This window comes from Entelurus aequoreus, linkage group LG11 (genome assembly GCF_033978785.1).
Source record: "Entelurus aequoreus isolate RoL-2023_Sb linkage group LG11, RoL_Eaeq_v1.1, whole genome shotgun sequence".
NCBI lineage: Eukaryota > Metazoa > Chordata > Actinopteri > Syngnathiformes > Syngnathidae > Entelurus > Entelurus aequoreus.
In genome coordinates this window covers 70,860,475-70,886,035 of record NC_084741.1, presented here as the reverse complement: position 1 = coordinate 70,886,035, position 25,561 = coordinate 70,860,475, and the positions used below count along the sequence as shown (strand labels likewise).

At 38.3% G+C, this 25,561-nt stretch overlaps 1 protein-coding gene across 1 annotated transcript in view; it reads right to left on the bottom strand.

Annotated features, from left to right (window-relative positions):
• The window catches only part of bcl3 (BCL3 transcription coactivator), a 113,739-nt gene that overhangs the window by 28,797 nt on the left and 59,381 nt on the right, over positions 1–25,561 (bottom strand). The window contains exon 4 of the mRNA XM_062063937.1: positions 21,530–21,638. Within this exon, the coding sequence (XP_061919921.1) occupies positions 21,530–21,638 (109 nt within the window). The remainder of the gene's footprint in view (positions 1–21,529; positions 21,639–25,561) is intronic.

The following is a 25,561-nucleotide window of genomic DNA, read 5'->3' as shown; positions in this document are numbered from 1 at the left end:
TGCACGACATTGCCGTCATTTGTACGCAACCGTGGTTTATTGGCAGCGATAAGCCTCGTCACATACTGACATCCTGACCTCATGCAAACACTTGTGATCTGCTATGGAGGGAGGAACTGACCCGTAACCCGCTCCATTTTTAGACCTTTTAGGACCTTACGAATAGAGGCTTCCTGTAAAAAGCCGTCAGCGTGTGACTAAAACAAAAGTGGAGCATCGATAATAGGAAGCGTGTGTGTGTGTGTGTGTCGGGGGAGGGAGCTTGGGGGGGTTGGTTGATTGTGTGTGGAAGCCCCAAGAGCAAAGAGTCCGGGATAGCGAGGGAAAATCCCTCATCTTTCCCTGGTTGTGTACTCTCACATTCCTTGGAGATGAGCGGACTGATATCATCATGAGGCAGATACTGACGAGCACACTGCAAAAACGAAAATCTAAGTAAGATGAAATATCTCATAAGGGTGATATTTGCTTATTTTCTGTCTGATAAGATAATTATTCTCACTAAGCAGATTTTATGTTAGAGTTTTACTTGTTTTAGGGGTTTTGGTGCTAAATGATCTCAGTAAGATATTACAGCCTGTCGCTGAGATTTGATGACCTATATTGAGTAAAACATGCTTGAAACTAGAATATCAACACTCGCAAAGTATAAAACTACTTTTTTAAAGTAATAATTTCTTTTTTCAAGCATGGAAAAAAAAAACACGTGACATTTCAAACAATTTTGATCAGAAATAGTTCATGCACATTCAGATAAATTCTTCCAAATCACAATTAAAAAAGATGTGGCCGGGGGCCGGGCTGTATAAATGCGCACTAATTGACTGAAAGAGCACGCACTTGGCGCGATGATGTCATGTTATCCATGGAAAAATGCATTTTTAGACAATATGATTTGCCTGAGGAGACCCCGAGAGTAACAAGCGCTTACCTTGTTGCCTTCCATTAAGAACAATAAATTAGTTTTAAGCATAAGTTTGCTGGTTTCAAGTTGGGATGTCCGATAAATGCGTTAAAATGTAATATCGGAAATTATCGGTATCGTTTTTTTTATTATCTGTATCGTTTTTTTGTTGTTGTTTTTTTTAAAATTAAATCAACATAAAAAAACACAAGATACACTTACAATTAGTGCACCAACCCAAAAAACCTCCCTCCCCCCATTTCTTTCTGTTATCAATATTCTGGTTCCTACATTATATATCAATATATATCAATACAGTCTGCAAGGGATACAGTCCGTAAGCACACATGATTGGGCGTGCTGCTGGTCCACTAATAGTACTAAGCTTTAACAGTTAATTTGACTCATTTTCATTCATTACTAGTTTCTATGGAACTGTTTTTATATTGTTTTACTTTCTTTTTTATTTAAGAAAATGTTTTTAATTTAGTTATCTTATTTTATTATTATTTTTTAAAAGTACCTTATCTTCACCATACCTGGTTGTCCAAATTAGGCATAATAATGTGTTAATTCCACGACTGCATATATCGGTTGATATCGGTATCGGTAATTAAAGAGTTGGACAATATCGGAATATCGGATATCGGCAAAAAGCCATTATTGGACATCCCTAGTTTCAAGAAATGTAATGCCGAGCGCATATCATTATGTCAAGATAATGGCACTAGCATTTACTTCATTTAAGAATATTTTTCAACATATTGAGCAAAAAGGTCTCTTTTTTTTTTCTACCAAGAAAAGTGCACTTGTTATCAGTAAGAATATACTTATTTTAAAGGTATTTTTGGGTTCATTGAGGTTAGCTAATTTTACTTGTTTTGGAAAGTTTTGACAAGCTAAATTTTCTTGTTCTATTGGCAGATAATTTTCCTTAGTTCAAATAAAATACCCCTATTTTTTTTTTCTTTTTTTTTTCTTGTTTTTTTGCACACCGACTTCTTGCAGTGTACTGACGAGCAGTTACTGACGACTGGATGCAATAGCGACTCGGTGATAGACGGAGAGAGATGTGCAGGCAGGGAAAGTCCCTGCCAACCACCCGGCGAACCACAGGTATGTTATGAAACAGGCCTAAGCAAGAAGAGGAGAGGGGAGGGCGGTCATGTGACTTCTCGGAAGGAGGACATTGAAGTGAAAATGAGTGCAAGAATAAAAACACAAAGGAGTGCGTTTCATGAGTGCTTAGTTTCCATCTGTTTGATCTAAAATACACGTACATAGATACGTGTATTTTAACTTACTCAATTCAGTTTAGTTTCATTGCCATTATCCTTCTTTTTTCTGGGTTCAGCAAAGCATGGAGGCAGAGCAGCATAGCACAATGCAAAAACTGAAATCTAAGTAAGATTAAATATCTCATTTTATGTTAGAGTGTTTTACTTGTTTGAAGTGTTTTGGTCCTAAATGATCTCAGTAAGATATTACAGCTTGTTGCTGAGATTTGATGAGCTATATTGAGTAAAACATGCTTGAAACTAGAATATCAACTGTTGCAAAGCTGGGTCATAAGACGACTTTTTTAAAGTAATCATTTCTTACTTCAAGCATGAAAAAAGAAATGTAATGCAGAGTGCATATCATTATGTCAAGATAATGGCACTAGCATTTACTTCATTTAAGAATATTTTTCAACATATTGAGCAAAAAGGTCTCTTTTTTTTTCTACCGAGAAAAGTGCACTTGTTATTAGTGAGAATATACTTATTTTAAGCTATTTTGGGGTTCATTGAGGTTAGCTAATTTTACTTGTTTTGGAAAGTCTTGACAAGCCAAATTTTCTTGTTCTATTGGCAGATAATTTTGCTTAGTTCAAGTAAAATACCCCTCATTTTTGTATTTTTTTTTCTTGTTTTTGAACACTGACTTTTTGCAGTGTAAAGAGCGACTGTGTTGGAATTTGATATCATTTCTTTTCATTTAACTTTGTACTTTTTAAAATGTTGAAACTAGATAAAAAATGACACGTGAAAGTGGTAATTTGCCATTTCTATCAGGAAGATGGAAAAAAAGAAGACAGCGCACTGAAATTTCGAACAAATTTGATAAATATTGAAACTAGAATATCAACTGTTGCAAAGCTGTGTCATCAACACTCACAAGTATAAAACTACTTTTTTAAAGTCATCATTTCTTACTTCAAGCATGAAAAAAAAAATCATGATGCCGAGCGCATATCATTATGTCAAGATAATGGCACTAGCATTTACTTTATTTAAGAATATTTTTCAACATATTGAGCAAAAAGGTCTCTTTTTTTTTCTACCAAGAAAAGTGCACTTGTTATTAGTGAGAATATACTTATTTTAAGTAGGGATGTCCGATAATGGCTTTTTGCCGATATCCGATATTCCGATATTGTCCAACTCTTTAATTACCGATACCGATATCAACCGATACCGATATCAACCGATATATGCAGTCGTGGAATTAACACATTATTATGCCTAATTTGGACAACCAGGTATGGTGAAGATAAGGTACTTTTTAAAAAAAATAGTAAAATAAGATAAATAAATTAAAAACATTTTCTTGAATAAAAAAGAAAGTACAACAATATAAAAACAGTTACATAGAAACTAGTAATGAATGAAAATGAGTAAAATTAACTGTTAAAGGTTAGTACTATTAGTGGAGCAGCAGCACGCACAATCATGTGTGCTTACGGACTGTATCCCTTGCAGACTGTATTGATATATATTGATATATAATGTAGGAAGCAGAATATTAATAACAGAAAGAAACAAATGAGTGTAAATGGGGGGAGGGAGGTTTTTTGGGGTTGGTGCACTAATTGTAAGTGTATCTTGTGTTTTTTATGTTGATTTAATTAAAAAAAACCCAAAAAAACCAGATACCGATAATAAAAAAAACGATACCGATAATTTTCGATATTACATTTTAGCGCATATATCGGCCGATAATATCGGCAGGCCGATATTATCTGACATCTCTAGTTTTAAGGTATTTTTGGGTTCATTGAGGTTAGCTAATTTTACTTGTTTTGGAAAGTCTTGATAAGACGAATTTTCTTGTTCTATTGGCAGATAATTTTGCTTAGTTCAAATAAAATACCCTTAATTTTTGTATTTTTCCGTGAGGCATAGCAGCATACCATGCACTGTCTTGACCACATGTGTCAAACTCAATTTATGTGGCCCGCAAAGGACTGGAATTACCATGCGTCTATTTGTTTCTAAAGGTAGTCAATAGGGATGCCGATAAATGCGTTAAAATGTAATATCGGAAATTATCGGTATCGTTTTTTTTATTATCAGTATCGGGTTTTTTTGGGTTTTTTTTTTTAAATTAAATTAAATCAACATAAAAAAACACAAGATACACTTACAATTAATGCACCAACCCAAAAAACCTCACTCATTCACACAAAAGGGTTGTTTCTTTCTGTTATTAATATTCTGGTTCCTACATTATATATCAATATATATCAATACAGTCTGCAAGGGATACAGTCCGTAAGCACACATGATTGTGCGTGCTGCTGCTCCACTAATAATACTAACCTTTAACAGTTAATTTTACTCATTTTCATTCATTACTAGTTTCTATGTAACTGTTTTTATATTGTTGTACTTTCTTTTTTATTCAAGAAAATGTTTTTAATTTATTTATCTTATTTTTTTTTTTTTTTTTTTTTTTTAAGTACCTTATCTTCACCATACCTGGTTGTCCAAATTAGACATAATAATGTGTTAATTCCACGACTGTATATATCGGTGGATATCGGTATCGGTTGATATCGGTATCGGTAATTAAAGAGTTGGACAATATCGGAATATCGGATATCGGCAAAAAGCCATTATCGGACATCCCTAGTAGTCAACTTTGTATTTTGACAGAAAATAAATGCATGTACTGCATGCAGTTTCATATATTTTAAACTTCATCTAATATTGCAACAAATATTATATCATCACACATTCCAAACATCAAAATAAGTACTTAAAGATCTGCTTGACTCTTGATTTCGAAGCGACTCATCCATCAAATTGTACAATGTAAAAAAAAAATTTCGGTTAAAAAAACTGGTAGTTTGGTTGCCAGAGTTTTATCTTAAAAACACAAAACAAAATGTGTCATTTTTTTTTCATTTACAGTAATACACCGTAAGTTTTTTACAGTAAAACAGTAGTACTGTTTTCCCATTTACTAGAGATGTGGCGATAATGGCTTTTTTGCCGATATCCGATATTGTCCAACTTTTAATTACCGATTCCGATATCAACCGATACCGATATAAACAGTGGTGGAATTAACACATTATTATGCCTAATTTAGTTGTGATGCCCCCGCTGGATGCATGAAACAATGTAACAAGGTTTTCCAAAATAAATCAACTCAAGTTATGGAAAAAAAAATGCCAACATGGCACTGCCATATTTATTATTGAAGTCACAAAGTGCATTATTTTTTTTAAACATGCCTCAAAACAGCAGCTTGGAATTTGGGACATGCTCTCCCTGAGAGAGCATGAGGAGGTTGAGGTGGGCGGGGTTGAGGTGGGGGTTAGAGAGTAGCGGGGGGTGTATATCGTAGCGTCCCGGAAGAGTTAGTGCTGCAAGGGGTTCTGGGTATTTGTTCTGTTGTGTTTGTGTTGTGTTACGGTGCGGATGTTCTCCCGAAATGTGTTTGTCATTCTTGTTTGGTGTGGGTTCACAGTGTGGCGCATATTTGCAACAGTGTTAAAGTTGTTTATACGGTCACCCTCAGTGTGACCTGTATGGCTGTTGACCAAGTATGCTTAGCATTCACTTGTGTGTGTGAAAAGCCGTAGATATTATGTGACTGGGCCGGCACGCAAAGGCAGTGCCTTTAAGGTTTATTGGCGCTCTCTACTTCTCCCTACGTCCGTGTACACAGCGGCGTTTCAAAAAGTCATACATTTTACTATTGGAAACCGATACCGATAATTTTGAAACCAATACTGATAATTTCCGATATTACATTTTAAAGCATTTATCGGCCGATAATATCGGCAGTCCGATATTATCGGACATCCCTACCATTTACATTTACAGTATACATTGTAAAAAGAACTAGTTTGACACCCTTGGTCTTGACTGAAGAAACTGTTAAAGGCCTACTGAAATGAATTTTTTTTATTTAAACGGGAATAGCAGATCCATTCTATGTGTCATACTTGATCATTTCGCGATATTGCCATATTTTTGCTGAAAGGATTTAGTAGAGAAAATCGACGATAAAGTTCGCAACTTTTGCTCGCTGATAAAAAAAAGCCTTGCCTGTAGCGGAAGTAGCGTGACGTCACAGGAGCTAGGATTCCTCACAATTCCCCGTTGTTTACAATGGAGCGAGAGAGATTCGGACCGAGAAAGCGACGATTACCCCATTAATTTGAGCGAGGATGAAAGATTTGTGGATGAGGAACGTTACAGTGAAGGACTAGAGAGGCAGTGCAGGACGTATCTTTTTTCGCTCTGACCGTAACTTAGGTACAAGCTGGCTCATTGGATTCCACACTCTCTCCTTTTTCTATTGTGGATCACGGATTTGTATTTTAAACCACCTCGGATACTATATCCTCTTGGAAATGAGAGTCGAGCACGCGAAATGGACATTTAAAGTGACTTTTATCCCCACGACAATACATCGGTGACACACTTAGCTACTGAGCTAACGTGATAGCATCGTTCTCAAATGCAGATAGAAACAAAATAAATAAACCCCTGACTGGGAGGATAGACAGAAGATCAACAATACTATTAAACCATGGACATGTAAATACACGGTTAAAAATTCTCAGCCTGGTAAGGCTTAACAATGCTGTTGCTAACGACGCTAAGGATAATTTAGCAACTTAGCAACCGGACCTCACAGAACTATGATAAAAACATTAGCGCTCCACCTACGCCAGCCAGCCCTCATCTTCCCATCAACAGCCGTGCTCACCTGCGTTCCAGCGATCGACGGCGCGACGAAGGACTTCATCCGTGGATTTGGCGGCAAGCATCGGCTAAGCGTCTGCTATCAGGGTAAGTAGTCCTCGTTGTGTTGCTGTAAGTATTGTACTTAGCCGCTAATACACCGATCGATCCCACCTACAACGTTCTTCTTTGCAGCCTCCATTGTTCATTAAACAAATTGCAAAAGATTCACCAACACAGATGTCCAGAATACTGTGGAATTATGAAATGAAAACAGAGCTTTTTTGTATTGTATTCAATACTTCCGGTTCAATGATTGACGTCACGCGCATACTCATCCTCCGAAGGCTTTTTCAACCGGAAGTGTGGCGGGAATTTTAAAATGTCACTTTATAAGTTAACCCGGCCGTATTGGCATGTGTTGCAATGTTAAGATTTCATCATTGATGTATAAACTATCAGACTGCGTGGTCGCTAGTAGTGGCTTTCAGTAGGCCTTTAAATCAAAAATAACAGTTTTTGATAAATGACATTTATTAATAGATGGAATTAGTTCCCTCCATTACATTAGCATAGTCTTTGTTGTACTGTGGGTCGAGCGTGTACGTCCTGATGAAAGTCTACAAATACATTCTGATGCCACTGCGCTCTTATAGTCCTCGAATTTGTGCAAATTAGGAGTTTTCTGTCTTTTTTTTTAGGGGTGTAACGGTACACAAAAATTTCGGTTCGGTACGTACCTCGGTTTAGAGGTCACGGTTCGGTTCATTTTCGGTACAGTAAGAAAACAACAAAATATACATTTTTTTGGTTATCTATTTACCAAATGTGTAAACAATGGTATAACATACATATACACACAGGGTCCATTGCCAGGGTTCATGTGGTCAACATATATAAAATAAAAACTAAATAGGATAAGGCTCAGAATGGTTTCTTAACAAAACCTTTCTACATATAAAGCGCTTTTTTTGATTGATTGATTGAGACTTTTATTAGTAGATTTCACAGTACAGTACATATTCCGTACAATTGACCACTAAATGGTAACACCCCAATAAGTTTTTCAACTTGTTTAAGTCGGGGTCCACGTTAATCAACATTAAACTGCCTCAAGTTGTTGCTCAGATTGAATAAAATGACAAAACTTTGCTTCTACATATAAAAAGTGCAACATTAAACAGTTTCAAGTCAACTCAGCCTCAGATGAACTTTGATTAACTCCCAGCCTGGCTAACTTGGCAGTAAGAGGATATATGGGCTCATTGTTCTTCCACCATAGAAGTGGCTCAAAATCTAGTTTTTAATGCAAGATGGTTTTAAATCTGCTGCTATAAAAACATTTGTTATTGCTTTAGCCCTGCCTGACTCGCCGAGGAGAGGCTGCTTGAATGTGGTGGTGACGCTTCAAATGGGTTAGCATTAGGGATGTCCGATAATGGCTTTTTGCCGATATACGATATTGTTCAACTCTTTAATTACCGATACCGATATCAACCGATACCGATATATACAGTCGTGGAATTAACACATTATTATGCCTAATTTGGACAACCAGGTATGGTGAAGATAAGGTCCTTTTTTAAAAAACTAATAAAATAAGATAACTAAATTAAAAACATTTTCTTGAATAAAAAAGAGAGTAAAACAATATAAAAAACAGTTACATAGAAACTAGTAATTAATGAAAATGAGTAAAATTAACTGTTAAAGGTTAGTACTATTAGTGGACCAGCAGCACGCACAATCATGTGTGCTTACGGACTGTATCCCTTGCAGACTGTATTGATATGCATTGATATATAATGTAGGAACCAGAATATTGATAACAGAAAGAAATGGGGGGAGGGAGGTTTTTTGGGTTGGTGCACTAATTGTAAGTGTATCTTGTGTTTTTTATGTTGATTTAATAAAAAACAAACCAAAAAAAACACAAAAAAACAATACAGATAATAAAAAAAACGATACCGATAATTTCCGATATTACATTTTAACGCATTTATCGGCCGATAATATCGGCAGGCCGATATTATCGGACATCCCAACTTGAAACCAGCAAACTTATGCTTAAAACTAATTTATTGTTCTTAATGGAAAGGCAACAAGGCAAGCGCTTGTTACCGCTCAGGCAAATCATATTGTCTAAAAATGCATTTTTCCATGGATAACATGACATCATCGCGCCAAGTGCGTGCTCTTTCAGTCAATTAGTGCGCATATATACAGCCCGGCCCCCGGCCACATCTTTTTTAATTGTGATTTGGAAGAGTTTATCTGAATGTGCATGAACTATTTCTGTTCAAAATTGTTTGAAATGTCACATGTTTTTTTTTTCATGTGTGAAAAAAGAAATTATTACTTTAAAAAAGTAGTTTTATACTTTGTGAGTGTTAATATTCTAGTTTCAAGCATTTTTTACTCAATATAGGTCATCAAATCTCAGCAACAAGCTGTAATATCTTACTGAGATTATTTAGGACCAAAACCCCTAAAACAAGTAAAACTCTAACATAAAATCTGCTTAGTAAGAGTGAGTGACGCTTCAAATGGGTTAGCATTAGGGATGTCCGATAATGGCTTTTTGCCGATATCCGATATTCCGATATTGTTCAACTCTTTAATTACCGATACCGATATCAACCGATACCGATATATACAGTCGTGGAATTAACACATTATTATGCCTAATTTGGACAACCAGGTATGGTGAAAATAAGGTCCTTTTTAAAATAAAATAAAAAAAATAAATAAGATAAATAAATTAAAAACATTTTCTTGAATAATAAAGAAAGTAAAACAATATAAAAGCAGTTACATAGAAACTAGTAATTAATGAAAATGAGTAAAATTAACTGTTAAAGGTTAGTACTATTAGTAAACCAGTCAATCATATGTGCGTATCCCTTGCAGACTGTATTGATATATATTGATATATAATGTAGGAAGCAGAATATTAATAACAGAAAGAAACAACCCCTTTGTGTGAATGAGTGTAAATGGGGGAGGGAGGTTTTTTGGGTTGGTGCACTAATTGTAAGTGTATCTTGTGTTTTTTATGTGGATTTAATAAAAAAAGTAAAAAATAAAAATAATAATAAAAAACAATACCGATAATAAAAAAAACGATACCGATAATTTCCGATATTACATTTTAAAGCATTTATCAGCCGATAATATCGGCCTGCCGATGTCGGCAAACCGCCGTCCTCCATTGTTGTATCGCACCGAAGTGTTCCCAAACGGGAGGTCTTAACGAGGCAGGAGGGTCTTCCAGCCCTGGCTTTTACATGTTGTCCTAGCCCGGTCGTTGCTAGAATGCCGTGTGTTGTGCTTCGTTGTGCATTGTTTACACAACGTGCGCTACGCTACTTAATATGTCCGTGTGCAGCAGCGTCGTTCCAAAAAAGCTTTTGTCAATTACGCCAAATAGCGAAAGTGAAACCGTTTCTATCAGGACATGATCTCGAGAAATTAATCCACGCCTTTATCTCGACTCGTCTTGACTACTGCAATGCCCTGTACGTAGGCATTAGCCAGGCATCCCTCGCCCGCCTGCAGCTCGTCTGCTAACACAGACCCGCAGACGTGAGCACATCACCCCTATATTAGCGTCCCTTCACTGACTCCCTGTGCGTTACCGAATCAATTTTAAACTCCTTTTGTTTTTAAATGTTTAAACAACCTCGCGCCAACATATCTCTCCAACCTCCTTCAGCCTTACTGCCCCACCCGATCCCTAAGATCAGCCCATCAGCGGCTTACTGACGGTCCCTGACACAAGGCTGAAGCTTAGAGGTGACAGAGCTTTCGCCGCTGCTGCTCCCAAGCTCTGGAACGACCTACCTCTGAGTGTTAGACAAGCCTCCTCTCTTCCTGTTTTTAAATCTCTCTTAAAAACATACTTTTATTCCATGGCTTTTAACACTGAGTGATATCCATCCTGCAATGGCACCCCATAATACACCTGCTGTGAACCTGTTTTTATGTTTTATTTATTTATTTTTTATCGTGTTCTGTTTGTGTTGTGTTTGCTCAGTTCTCGTATTATCTTTGAACCTGCCCATCGTACAGCACTTTGGCTACCCCTGTGGTCAATTTTAAATGTGCTTTACAAAAAAAGTTGATTTGATTTCATTTGGAAACTCGTTCGGTACACCTCCGAACCGAACCGTACCGAAACGGTTCAATACAAATACACGTACTGTTACACCCCTACTTTTTCTACATCTTTCTGTTTTTTCTAAGGCGGTCATAACGTTTTTATTGTGAGGTATTGCCATACTTGCCAACCCTCCCGTTTTTAGCGGGAGAATCCCGACAACCTCCCGGCAGAGATTTTCTCCCGGCAAACTCCCGGTATTCAGCCGGAGCTGGAGGCCACGCCCCCTCCAGCTCAATGCGGACCTGAGACCGAGTGGGGACAGCCTGTTCTCACCGTCCGCTTTCCCACAATATAAACAGCCTGCCTGCCCGATGACGTCATAACATCTAGGGCTTTTAGAGAGTAGAGTGCACAACTGCGCACACAACAAGGAGACGAAGCAGAAGAACGAGGAGATTACAGACATGGCGACGCCGTCGACGAGCAAGATGAAGAAATACGCTCGCAAGTTCCAAAACGAATGGAAACAGGAATTTCAGTTCATCCAGGACAGTTCGAAGGGGAAGGGGTATGTTGCCTGGAAATATGTAGAACGGACTTCTCCATTGAACACGGTGGCCGAAATGATATACTCATCATGAACGGAGAAGTTAAACAGGACAATTCATCCAGACAGTTCGAAGGGGAAGGTGTATGTTGCCTGTAAATATGTAGAACGGACTTCTCCATTGAACACGGTGGCCGAAATGATATACTCATCATGAACGGAGAAGTTAAACAGGACAATTCATCCAGAACAGTTCGAAGGGGAAGGGGTATGTTGCCTGTACATTTTGTAGAACAGACTTCTCCATTGAACACGGTGGCCGAAATGATATACTCATCATGAACGGAGAAGTTAAACAGGACAATTAATCCAGAACAGTTCGAAGGGGAAGGTGTATGTTGCCTGTAAATATGTAGAAGAGACTTCTCCATTGAACACGGTGGCCGAAATGATATACTCATCATGAACGGAGAAGTTAAACAGGACAATTCATCCAGGACAGTTCGAAGGGGAAGTTGTATGTTGCCTGTACATTTTGTAGAACAGACTTCTCCATTGAACACGGTGGCCGAAATGATATACTCATCATGAACGGAGAAGTTAAACAGGACAATTCATCCAGAACAGTTCGAAGGGAAAGGTGTATGTTGCCTGTAAATATGTAGAACGGACTTCTCCATTGAACACGGTGGCCGAAATGATATACTCATCATGAACGGAGAAGTTAAACAGGACAATTCATCCAGAACAGTTCGAAGGGGAAGGGGTATGTTGCCTGTACATTTTGTAGAACAGACTTCTCCATTGAACACGGTGGCCGAAATGATATACTCATCATGAACGGAGAAGTTAAACAGGACAATTCATCCAGGACAGTTCGAAGGGGAAGGTGTATGTTGCCTGTACATTTTGTAGAACAGACTTCTCCATTGAACACGGTGGCCGAAATGATATACTCATCATGAACGGAGAAGTTAAACAGGACAATTCATCCAGAACAGTTCGAAGGGGAAGGTGTATGTTGCCTGTAAATATGTAGAACAGACTTCTCCATTGAACACGGTGGCCGAAATGATATACTCATCATGAACGGAGAAGTTAAACAGGACAATTCATCCAGAACAGTTCGAAGGGGAAGGTGTATGTTGCCTGTAAATATGTAGAACGGACTTCTCCATTGAACACGGTGGCCGAAATGATATACTCATCATGAACGGAGAAGTTAAACAGGACAATTCATCCAGAACAGTTCGAAGGGGAAGGTGTATGTTGCCTGGAAATATGTAGAACGGACTTCTCCATTGAACACGGTGGCCGAAATGATATACTCATCATGAACGGAGAAGTTAAACAGGACAATTCATCCAGACAGTTCGAAGGGGAAGGTGTATGTTGCCTGTAAATATGTAGAACGGACTTCTCCATTGAACACGGTGGCCGAAATGATATACTCATCATGAACGGAGAAGTTAAACAGGACAATTCATCCAGAACAGTTCGAAGGGGAAGGGGTATGTTGCCTGTACATTTTGTAGAACAGACTTCTCCATTGAACACGGTGGCCGAAATGATATACTCATCATGAACGGAGAAGTTAAACAGGACAATTAATCCAGAACAGTTCGAAGGGGAAGGTGTATGTTGCCTGTAAATATGTAGAAGAGACTTCTCCATTGAACACGGTGGCCGAAATGATATACTCATCATGAACGGAGAAGTTAAACAGGACAATTCATCCAGGACAGTTCGAAGGGGAAGTTGTATGTTGCCTGTACATTTTGTAGAACAGACTTCTCCATTGAACACGGTGGCCGAAATGATATACTCATCATGAACGGAGAAGTTAAACAGGACAATTCATCCAGAACAGTTCGAAGGGAAAGGTGTATGTTGCCTGTAAATATGTAGAACGGACTTCTCCATTGAACACGGTGGCCGAAATGATATACTCATCATGAACGGAGAAGTTAAACAGGACAATTCATCCAGAACAGTTCGAAGGGGAAGGGGTATGTTGCCTGTAAATTTTGTAGAACAGACTTCTCCATTGAACACGGTGGCCGAAATGATATACTCATCATGAACGGAGAAGTTAAACAGGACAATTCATCCAGGACAGTTCGAAGGGGAAGGTGTATGTTGCCTGTACATTTTGTAGAACAGACTTCTCCATTGAACACGGTGGCCGAAATGATATACTCATCATGAACGGAGAAGTTAAACAGGACAATTCATCCAGAACAGTTCGAAGGGGAAGGTGTATGTTGCCTGTAAATATGTAGAACAGACTTCTCCATTGAACACGGTGGCCGAAATGATATACTCATCATGAACGGAGAAGTTAAACAGGACAATTCATCCAGAACAGTTCGAAGGGGAAGGTGTATGTTGCCTGTAAATATGTAGAACGGACTTCTCCATTGAACACGGTGGCCGAAATGATATACTCATCATGAACGGAGAAGTTAAACAGGACAATTCATCCAGAACAGTTCGAAGGGGAAGGTGTATGTTGCCTGGAAATATGTAGAACGGACTTCTCCATTGAACACGGTGGCCGAAAGGATGTACTCATCATGAACGGAGAAGTTAAACAGGACAATACTGCCATCTAATGGATAGCCACCGGAACACTGAAATTCAAGTATTTCTTTTATGTAAATGAAATAAATATATATATATATATACCGTATATTACCAAATAGTAGCCCGGGCGTTTATTTTACAAAATGGGGTCAGACCCCGGGCGGCTATTAGGACATGGGCGGTTATTTGCACAAGGCTTTTATTTATTTTTGAACCAGCCTGCACCAGGCCATTATTTGGTTACAATGGTTACTGTCCAGTATTTTTTTTTCGTACAAACAATTTTAAATGTAAAAGCTATTGTAAACATACAAACAAAAAAACAAGACCATCAAAAGACAAGAGATCAACAAGGCCTCAACATGGCAGTACTGCAACAATTGTCAAATAGACTATCAATACTAAAAATAAATACACTTTTTAAATAAAGCAGCCTACCGGGAAAAATAAAATTATGGCACCTAGTACTCAAGTATTAAAAAACACACCATCAAAACAGAACAATAATACTGTCACTTAAATAAAATAAAGGCTACAGTACTCCAAGTTTTAAATAAAGCAGCTTACAGGAAAAATACAATGATGGTACCAAGTACTCTATAAAACCATGAAAACAATAATACTGCAGCAAACGCAACCCCAAATGCAACTCAACCCTACTCATCATCCTCCTCCTCCTCTCCCTCACCCCCCTCATCATCATCCTCCTTTTCAATCACAAGTTCATTGAGGAACTGCTGATCCTCATCACTCTCCTCCTCTTCCTGAAGCACAGCAGCAGCCTGCTGTCTAGCCCTCAACAGCATCTCTCTGCCTGCCTGACATGGCTGTCCCTTCTTGAAGCAGTAAATGAGCTGGTCCTCACTCCCATCAGCTGCCACCGTCAGCCCACACACCTTGTAGGATACCACAAAGCAACATTCAGCTATGGCTACTGTTTGCAACACGGACACACACACACACACACACACGGACACACACACACGATTAAGCCAGCCACGTGTTGCACCAAACACCACCCCGGTGTCTCTCGTGTCACTCGTGGTGACATACAACTCCTTTGCCTTAATGCGGATCATTTTGCGGGACACACGGTGGTTCAGTCCACGAACGTGATGTATCCACTGACACAAATTAGCATCAAGCTCGTCGCTCATTTTCTTCCTACCTCCATCCGGGGGGGCGTTTTCCATCGATTGCCGACTGAGATAGTAGTTCTCCCTTTTTTTGTTTCCATTCTTGTACACGTTTTGGGTCAACGTTAAACTGCCTGGCCGCTGCCAAACCAGAATTCTGCTCCGCATACTTCACAATCGCTAGCTTGAACTTTAAGTCAAGTCAAACGTTCTCTTCTTCCCCCTTAAAGTATTCCCGTCCATCAGTTGTGGTGTAGCGGTATCCTGTTCATTCAACTCACTGCTACTGTTGCTTGCCATGTTGAAACTTTTCCTCGTGGGTTTGTTGTGTGTTACGCTATATGCGGTGACCCATTTGCAATATGTTGATTACCCAGAATCCCCACGTGACGTCTGCTGTTACCGTAATGACCAGAATTATTGCACCCTTGCTTTTCCTTTTAGCTTATAAATTGGGTTTAATGAAAATGAAATAAATATGATTTTAATCTAAATTATGCAAATAACAGCCCATGGGCGGCTATTTGGACATAGGCGTTTATTAGGAAGAGGCTGTTAATTCACAAAATGGGCTCAGACCCCGGGCGACTATTAGGACAAGGGCGTCTATTTGCACAAGGGCGTCTATTTGGTAATATACGATATATATATATATATATATATATATATATATATATATATATATATATATATATATATATATATATATATATATATATATATATATATATATATATATATATATATAGCTAGAATTCACTGAAAGTCAAGTATTTCATACATATATATATATATATATATGAAATATATATGAAATACTCGAGTTGGTGAATTCTAGCTGTAAATAACCACGCCCCCAACCACGCCCCCCGCTTTTTTCTCTAAATCCCCCCGAGTCAAAATAATTGCCCAGGCCTGGTGTACAGCATGCTTGTGTGTGTGGGAGTATCAAACAGCTGTCATACTGCAGTAGTTCGGGGGCAATCGAGTACTTGCAGTATTGTTCATGAAGGGCACCGATAGTAACGCTTTGTCAAAAAGCTCCATGTGCACAACCACAGAAAGTCAGGATTGGCCAGCAGTATTAGAAATATCTCTGTTCTATATCAGACACATCACCATTTGTATCCCAATACACAACGGGAATGTCTGTTTGCCTTCATACCAAGTTAGTGTGTGAGGAAAAAACAAGGTTTGTTTTCATGCACGGGGCAGACAGGATATCACAAACGCTACAGCGATGAGAAAAAGCAGATCCGGTGTTATTTCTGGTAAGCGAGAGAGGCGTCGATGAGGTGAAACCTCCGACACCATCAAGCTCTGCATGCCTCGGGTGGGGTCTCTGTTTGTAAAGGATGCAAAACAACCCTTGAAGGTTGGCTTTTAGTTACCTTGGCAGCACAATGGTCAAAACCTGTTGATGAGCTTGATTAACGTGACTTAAACAAGTGGAAAAACGTATTGGGGTGTTACCATTTAGTGGTCAATTGTACGGAATGTGTACTGTACTGTGCAATCTATTAATAAAAGCTTCAATCAATCAACCAAAGCTTGCTCAAAGATGCAAATATCATTATTTTATGTAAATTGGTCAAATGTTCAAAATAAGTCCACCGCAGACAGGCGCAGCATAATGACGCTAATTATTTGACGCCAGCATAACAACTGCCTTCACTTGTATCTGCTTCTTCCATAGTTTCATCACAGAACATACAAACAGTGCCAATATTTATCAAATTTGTCCGAAATCTCAGTGCGCCGTCCTCTTTTTTTCCATCTTCCTGATTACTACGAGACATAGAGGCACATCATGCGCAGTCTCGACTAAAGAAGCAAAGAAAGGGAAAAGTACCACTTGAAAAAGTACGAAGTTAAATGAAAAGAAATGATATCAAAATTCCAACACAGACGCTCTTTACACTGCAAAGAGTCAGTGTTCAAAAACAAGAAAAAAACAAACAAAAATGAGGGGTATTTTATTTGAACTAAGCAAAATTATCTGCCAATAGAACAAGAAAATTCGGCTTGTCAAGACTTTCCAAAACAAGTCAAATTAGCTAACCTCAATGAACCTAAAAATAGCTTAAAATAAGTATATTCTCACTAATAACAAGTGCACTTTTCTTGGTACAAAAAAAAAAGAGACCTTTTTGCTCAATATGTTGAAAAATATTCTTAAATGAAGTAAATGCTAGTGCCATTATCTTGACATAATGATATGCGCTCGGCATCATGATTTCTTTTTTTCATGCTTGAAGTAAGAAATTATTACTTTAAAAAAGTAGTTTTATACTTGTGAGTAGGGATGTCCGGTAAAGGCTTTTTGCCGATATCCGATATTCCGATATTGTCCAACTCTTTAATTACCGATACCGATATCAACTGATATATGCAGTCGTGGAATTAACACATTATTATGCCTAATTTGGACAACCAGGTATGGTGAAGATAAGGTACTTTTTAAAAAAATTAGTAAAATAAGATAAATAAATTAAAAACATTTTCTTGGGAAAAAAAGAAAGTACAACAATATAAAAACAGTTACATAGAAACTAGTAATGAATGAAAATGAGTAAAATTAACTGTTAAAGGTTAGTACTATTAGTGGACCAGCAGCCCGCACAATCATGTGTGCTTACGGACTGTATCCCTTGCAGACTGTATTGATATATATTGATATATAATGTAGGAAGCAGAATATTAATAACAGAAAGAAACAACCCTTTTGTGTGAATGGGGGAGGGAGTTTTTTTGGGGTTGGTGCACTAATTGTAAGTGTATCTTGTGTTTTTTATGTTGATTTGGTGGCATCACTAGTGGTAATGATGTGGCTATGTATGTGTGTGGTGTGCATAGGTATGTACATACAACCATGATGTATGTACAGTATATACAAGTTCATTAAGTTTGTACATTGAGTGAATAGGTAGTTCTAGCTCAGAGTCATTTATGATTTAAAGAAAAGGGCTGGGATTAAATAAGTGTAAACTTCTTCTCACTCCTTTTCAAATATGTAAAAAAAAAAGAAAGAAAAAAGAAAAAAAAAAAGAAAAAGAAAGTCCAATGCTCATTTGTTTTTGTTTTTTATTCTCCATTGTTTTACATTTTGTTATAATGGCTGTTAAGGCTATAATAATAATAATAATAATACCTGGGATTTATATAGCGCTTTTCTAAGTACCCAAAGTCGCTTTACATGTTAAAAACCCATCATTTATTCACACCTGGTGGTGGTAAGCTACTTTCGTAGCCACAGCTGCCCTGGGGTAGACTGACGGAAGCGTGGCTGCCAATTTGCGCCTACGGCCCCTCCGACCACCACCTATCATTCATTCAACATTCATTCACCGGTGTGAGCGGCACCGGGGGCAAGGGTGAAGTGTCCTGCCCAAGGACACAACGGCATGGTAAGAGGCGGGGATCAGGCTTGCTCTTGTTTTTATGCATATTTGAAATAAAAATATATCAATCAATCAATCAATTTAATAAAAAAAAACAAAAACAAAAAAAAATGATACCGATAATAAAAAAAACCCATACCGATAATTTCCGATATTACATTTTAACGCATATATCGGCCGATATTATCGGACATCTCTACTTGTGAGTGTTGATGACACAGCTTTGCAACAGTTGATATTCTAGTTTCAAGCATGTTTTACTCAATATAGCTCATCAAATCTCAGCTGTAATATCTTACTGAGATCATTTAGGACCAAAACACTTAAAACAAGTAAAACACTCTAACATGAAATCTGCTTAGTGAGAAGAATGATCTTATCAGACAGAAAATAAGTATCACCCTTATTTGAGATATTTCATCTTACTTAGATTTCACTTTTTGCAGTGTGAACCAGGAAGCAAGCTGCTAAATGCTATTTATATCTGCTTCCTGCATAAAGTTAATCATGGCTATTATTAAGCAATGCAGGAGCTGGAAAGGTGAACTTTTTCACATTATGGTAATGCCCTAAAAATACAATTCTGGTATTATTAATGACTCAAAGATACAGGAATACGGCATATATGATACTTCGCAGCAACAGTGTGTGGCATACAGGTGGTCAGCGTGAGGGAGAAAAAAAAAAGGTAACTTCCAGTCAAAAATGACAAGCCGCCACGGCCACGAGACATTGTGCGAGCAGAACTCGAGGCAGAGCAGGAAACTGAGCGACTTCCTCTTACATTCTTTTCCACACCAGCTTCATTAGTAGGGTAAGGCAAGGGAATGTGGTTTACCTGTTAAAGCCGTGTGGACGTAAGACGCAGCATTTCACTTTCGTAGATATGCAGTGGAGGGGTTTTTTTTTTATTCCAAAAATGTAACAATAAATGCAGAAGTTGCCAGATGGAAGACAACATACACTGCAAAAACCTGACAACGAGTGAACCACGGATGAGGAGATGCTGCTCCGTTATTGATTGAAGTCAAGTCTGAATGTCATTAAAACAGTTAGCTCCATCTTTTGACACTTCTTCCACTCCCGTCCTTGCACGCTACACCGCTACAACAAAGATGACGGGGGAGAAGACGCCGCCGAAGGTGAGCCACGTAAATAAAACCGCCCTCAAAAAACGCCGCATCCTGAAGCGACTGTCAGAAAAAGGCTTGAAGATGATCTGTAAAACATCATCTGTGCAACATTTTCACCAAAGAACCACCATTGCCGTATTTTTCGGACTACACTGCAAAAAGTCAGTGTTCAAAAACGAGAAAAAAATAAATAAATGAGGGGTATTTAATTTGAACTAAGCCAAATTATCTGCCAATAGAACGAGAACATTTGGCTTGTCAAGACTTTCCAGAACAAGTCAAATTAGCTAACCTCAATGAACCCAAAAATACCTTAAAATTAGGGATGTCCGATAATGGCTTTTTGCCGATATTCCGATATTGTCCAACTCTTTAATTACCGATACCGATATCAAGCGATACCGATATCAACCGATATATACAGTCGTGGAATTAACACATTATTATGTCTAATTTGGACAACCAGGTATGGTGAAGATAAGGTACTTTTTTTTAAAAATGAATAAAATAAAATAAGATAAATAAATTAAAAACATTTTCTTGAATAAAAAAGAAAGTAAAACAATATAAAAACAGTTACATAGAAACTAGTAATTAATGAAAATGAGTAACATTAACTGTTAAAGGTTAGTACTATTAGTGGACCAGCAGCACGCACAATCATGTGTGCTTACGGACTGTATCCCTTGCAGACTGTATTGATATATATTGATATATAATGTAGGAACCAGAATATTAATAACAGAAAGAAACAACCCTTTTGTGTAAATGGGGGAGGGAGATTTTTTGGGTTGGTGCACTAATTGTAAGTGTATCTTGTGTTTTTTATGTGGATTTAATAAAAAAACCCAAAAAAAAACAAAAAACGATACCGATAATAAAAAAACCGATACCGATAATTTCCGATATTACATTTTAACGCATCTATCGGCCGATATTATCGGACATCCCTAATATGAGTACGTATTTTCTATTGTTTCATTGAAAATAAAACAGCAAAGTCCAAGCCCACCTACTCAGTGGCCTAGTGGTTAGAGCGTCTGCCCTGAGATCGGTAGGTTGCGAGTTCAAAACCGAGTCATACCAAAGACTATCAAAATGGGACCCGTTACCTCCCTGCTTTGCACTCAGCATCAAGGGTTGGAATTGGGGGTTAAATCACCAAAAACTATTCTCGGGCGTGGCCACTTGCTGCTGCTCACTGCTCCCCTCACCTCCCAGGGGGTGAACGAGAGGACGGGTTGAATGCAGAGGACACAGTTCACCACACCTAGTGTGTGTGTGACAATCATTGGTACTTTAACTTGACTTTATTTGGCTGTCATCATGTTTGAATATGAGACACAATTGTGTCAAAGTCATGACTTTTTTTTTCTTTTATGCTTGAAATAAGAAATTATTACTTTAAAAAAAAGTAGTTTTATACTTGTGAGTGTTGATGACAGTTGATATTCTAGTTTAAAATAATATGACCCCTTTAATGTGCCTTATAATCTGGTGCGCCCTATGGTCCGGAAATTGCGTAAAAATACAATTAAAGATCGAAATGCATAAGCAACTGTGTAATAATACCACGGGGTGAATCGTTACACTTTTATATTCATACATTACTCACTGTTACAAGCGGCCCTCTGAAGGCAGACGCAGCTGTGATGTGGCCCTCAATAAAAAATAGTTTGATACCCTTAGTTTACACCGACGTCTGTCAGCGCATATTTGTGCACGCTTGCAAGTGACTAATGCACCGCTCGTACCTGACGGAGGTTGTTGTAGATGTCCAGGGTTTTTCCCGCCCACAGCATAAGATGGATCAGTTGGCAGACAACCGCCATCTCCCCTTGCACCACCGCTATGTGGAGAGCTCTGTTAAAAAAAAAGGCAACATTAAGGCATGAAAATACTTGTTTTTTTTCATAGTCGTAAAGACACATGGTGTAGACTGCAGCTTTCATTGAACAGGTGCAAATTTGTGCAACAATACTGAAATATTACAAATACCGTATTTTTCGGAGTATAAGTCGCACCGGCCGAAAATGCATAATAAAGAACGAAAAAAACATGTATAAGTCGCATTTTTGGGGGAAATTTATTTGATAAAATCCCAACCCCAAGAATAGACATTTTAAAGGCCTACTGAAAGCCACTACTAGCGACCACGCAGTCTGATAGTTTATATATCAATGATGAAATCTTAACATTGCAACACATGCCAATACGGCCGGGTTAACTTATAAAGTGACATTTTAAACTTCCCGGGAAACTTCCGGTTGAAAACGTCTATGTATGATGACGTTTGCGCGTGACGTCCATGGTTGAAACGGAAGTATTCGGACACATTGTATCCCAATACAAACAGCTCGGTTTTCATCGCAAAATTCCACAGTATTCTGGACATCTGTGTTGGTGAATCTTTTGCAATTTGTTTAATGAACAATGGAGACTGCAAAGAAGAAAGCTGTAGGTGGGATCGGTGTATTAGCGGCTGGCTGCAGCAACACAACCAGGAGGACTTTGAGTTGGATAGCAGACGCGCTATCCGACGCTAGCCGCCGACCGCATCGATGATCGGGTGAAGTACTTCGTCGTGCCGTCGATCGCTGGAACGCAGGTGAGCACGGGTGTTGATGAGCAGATGAGAGCTGGCGTAGGTGCAGAGCTAATGTTTTTAGCATAGCTCTGTGAGGTCCCGTTGCTAAGTTAGCTTCAATGGCGTCGTTAGCAACAGCATTGTTAAGCTTCGCCAGGCTGGAAAACATTAACCGTGTAGTTACATGTACATGGTTTAATAGTATTGTTGATTTTCTGTCTATCCTTCCAGTCAGGGGTTTATTTCGTCTGTTTCTATCTGCATTTAAGCACGATGCTATCACGTTAGCTCCGTAGCTAAAGTGCTTCACCGATGTATTGTCGTGGAGATAAAAGTCACTGTGAATGTCCATTTCGCGTTCTCGACTCTCATTTTCAAGAGGATATAGTATCCCAGGTGGTTTAAAATACAAATCCGTGATCCACAATAGAAAAAGGAGAAAGTGTGGAATCCAATGAGCCAGCTTGGACCTAAGTTACGGTCAGAGCGAAAAAAGAAAGTCCTGCACCGCACTCTAGTCCTTCACTCTCACATTCCTCATCCACAAATCTTTCATCCTCGCTCAAATTAATGGGGTAATCGTCGATTTCTCGGTCCGAATCGCTCTCGCTGCTGGTGTAAACAATGAGGAAATGTGAGGAGCCTTTCAACCTGTGACGTCACGCTACTTCCGGTACAGGCAAGGCTTTTTTTTTTATCAGCGACCAAAAGTTGCGAACTTTATCCTCAATGTTCTCTACTAAATCCTTTCAGCAAAAATACGGCAATATCGCGAAATGATCAAGTATGACACATAGAATGGATCTGCTATCCCCGTTTAAATAAGAACATTTCATTTCAGTAGGCCTTTAAAATGTCTAAAGAATAGTGAACAACAGGCTGAATAAGTGTACGTTATATGAGGCATAAATAACCAACTGAGAAGGTGCCTGGTATGTTAACGTAACATATTATGGTAAGAGTCATTCAAATAACTATAACATATAGAACATGCTATACCTTTACCAAACAATCTGTCACTCCTAATCGCTAAATCCCATGAAATCTTATACGTCTAGTCCAGGGGTCGGCAACCCAAAATGTTGAAAGAGCCATATTGGACCAAAAATACAAAAACAAATCTGTCTGGAGCCACAACAAATTAAAAGCCATATTACATACACATAGTGTGTCATGAGATATACATTGAATTGAGATGACTTAAAGGAAACTAAATGAGCTCAAATATAGCTACAAATGAGTCATAATGATGCAATATGTACATATAGCTAGCCTAAATAGCATGTTAGCATCGATTAGCTTGCAGTCATGCAGTGACCAAATATGTCTGATTAGCACTCCACACAAGTCAATAACATCAACAAATCTCACCTTTGTGCACTCACGCACAACGTTAAAAGTGTGGTGGACAAAATGAGACAGAAAAAGAAGTGGCATAAAACACGTCCTAGGAAGTCGGAGAAAGTTATACAGGTAAACAAACTAAGGTGAGTTCAAGGACCGCCAAAAGTAGTAGGACAAAACGGCGCTCGCCAAATACTCGAATCAGTGAAGCATGTTTAATATAAACAGTGTGATTTATAACAATTAGGGAGGTTTGTGTCATGTTTGTCATACAGAAACCATATTAAAACAAAAAATATATTTTTTTCCCCTCATCTTTTTCCATTTTTCATACATTTTTGAAAAAGCTTCAGAGAGCCACTAGGGCGGCGCTAAAGAGCCGCATGCAGCTCTAGAGCCGCGGGTTGCCGACCCCTGGTCTAGTCTCTTACGTGAATGAGATAAATAATATTATTTGATATTTAGTAGTTAATAATTTCACACATAAGTCGCTCCTGAGTATAAGTCGCACCCCCGGCCAAACTATGAAAAAAAAAGCGATTTATAGTCCGAAAAATACGGTAGTAAGTAACTGACAAACTTACCTTTTAGTACTCAAAAAATTGCCTAGTTGGTAAGATTTTCTACATAAAAGGGCTCTGTAATGTAATGAAAACATTTTGTAAAATCGTTGAAAAGCTCTAGGATTTTATACAAAAACTGGAGTTATTAGTAAATAAATAAAAACATACAAACCATATTTTGATGTAACTTAAAAAAAAAAAAACTGTGTCCAAAAAATGCACTGACGTTAGTAAAAAAAAAATTAAAAAAAAGTGACTTACTTAAAAATACATACATTGTATGTACACTGCGCAATGATGTCATGTTATCGATGAGAAAATGCATTTTTAGACAATATGACTTGCCTGAGCGGCTAGGAGACCCGGAGAGTAACAAGCGGTAGAAAATGGATTAGAAAGGACAGATTGAAAAAAATAAGAATTTTAAAATATAATAGTAATTTAAAAAAATATTTATCCTGCGGGCCGGATTTTGGACACTGACGGGCAATATCCGGCCCGTGGGCCGTAGTTTGTGGAACACTGATTTAGACCTTTTTAGGACCAAAAATGTGTAGAATACGCGTTTTAAAAATGATTTACATATCAACCAAAAAAAATCAGCAATGTGGTGAAGTCGCAATATTTGAAGCGCAATACGGCGAGGGACATTTGGAAAAAAAAAAAAAAAAAAAAGTACAAAACTGCACAGTTACAAGTCTAGGATTGTATTTTATTTTTAATTTTTGCAACTTGCCTGTGCATGACAAGTGCTATATAAATCCAGTTTGACTGATGGATTGGAGTAGAAAGTGACATACAGCACAGGCTAGAGATGTCCGATAATATCGGACTGCCGATATTATCGGCCAATAAATGTAATATCGGAAATGATCGGTATCGGTTTCAAAATTATCGGTATCGGTTTCAAAAAGTGAAATTTATGACTTTTTAAAACGCCGCTGCGTACACGGACGTAGGGAGAAGTACAGAGCGCCAATAAACCTTAAAGGCACTGCCTTTGCATGCCGGCCCAGTCACATAATATCTACGGCTTTTCACACACATAAGTGAATGCAAGGCATATTTGGTCAACAGCCATACAGGTCACACTGAGGGTGGCCGTATAAACAACTTTAACACCGTTACAAATATGCGCCACACTGTGAACCCACACCAAACAAGAACGAAGAACACATTTCGGGAGAACATCCGCACCGTAACACAACAGAACAAATACCCAGAACCCCTTGCAGCACTAACTCTTCCGGGACGCTACAATAAACACCCCCCCGCTACACCCTACCAGCCCC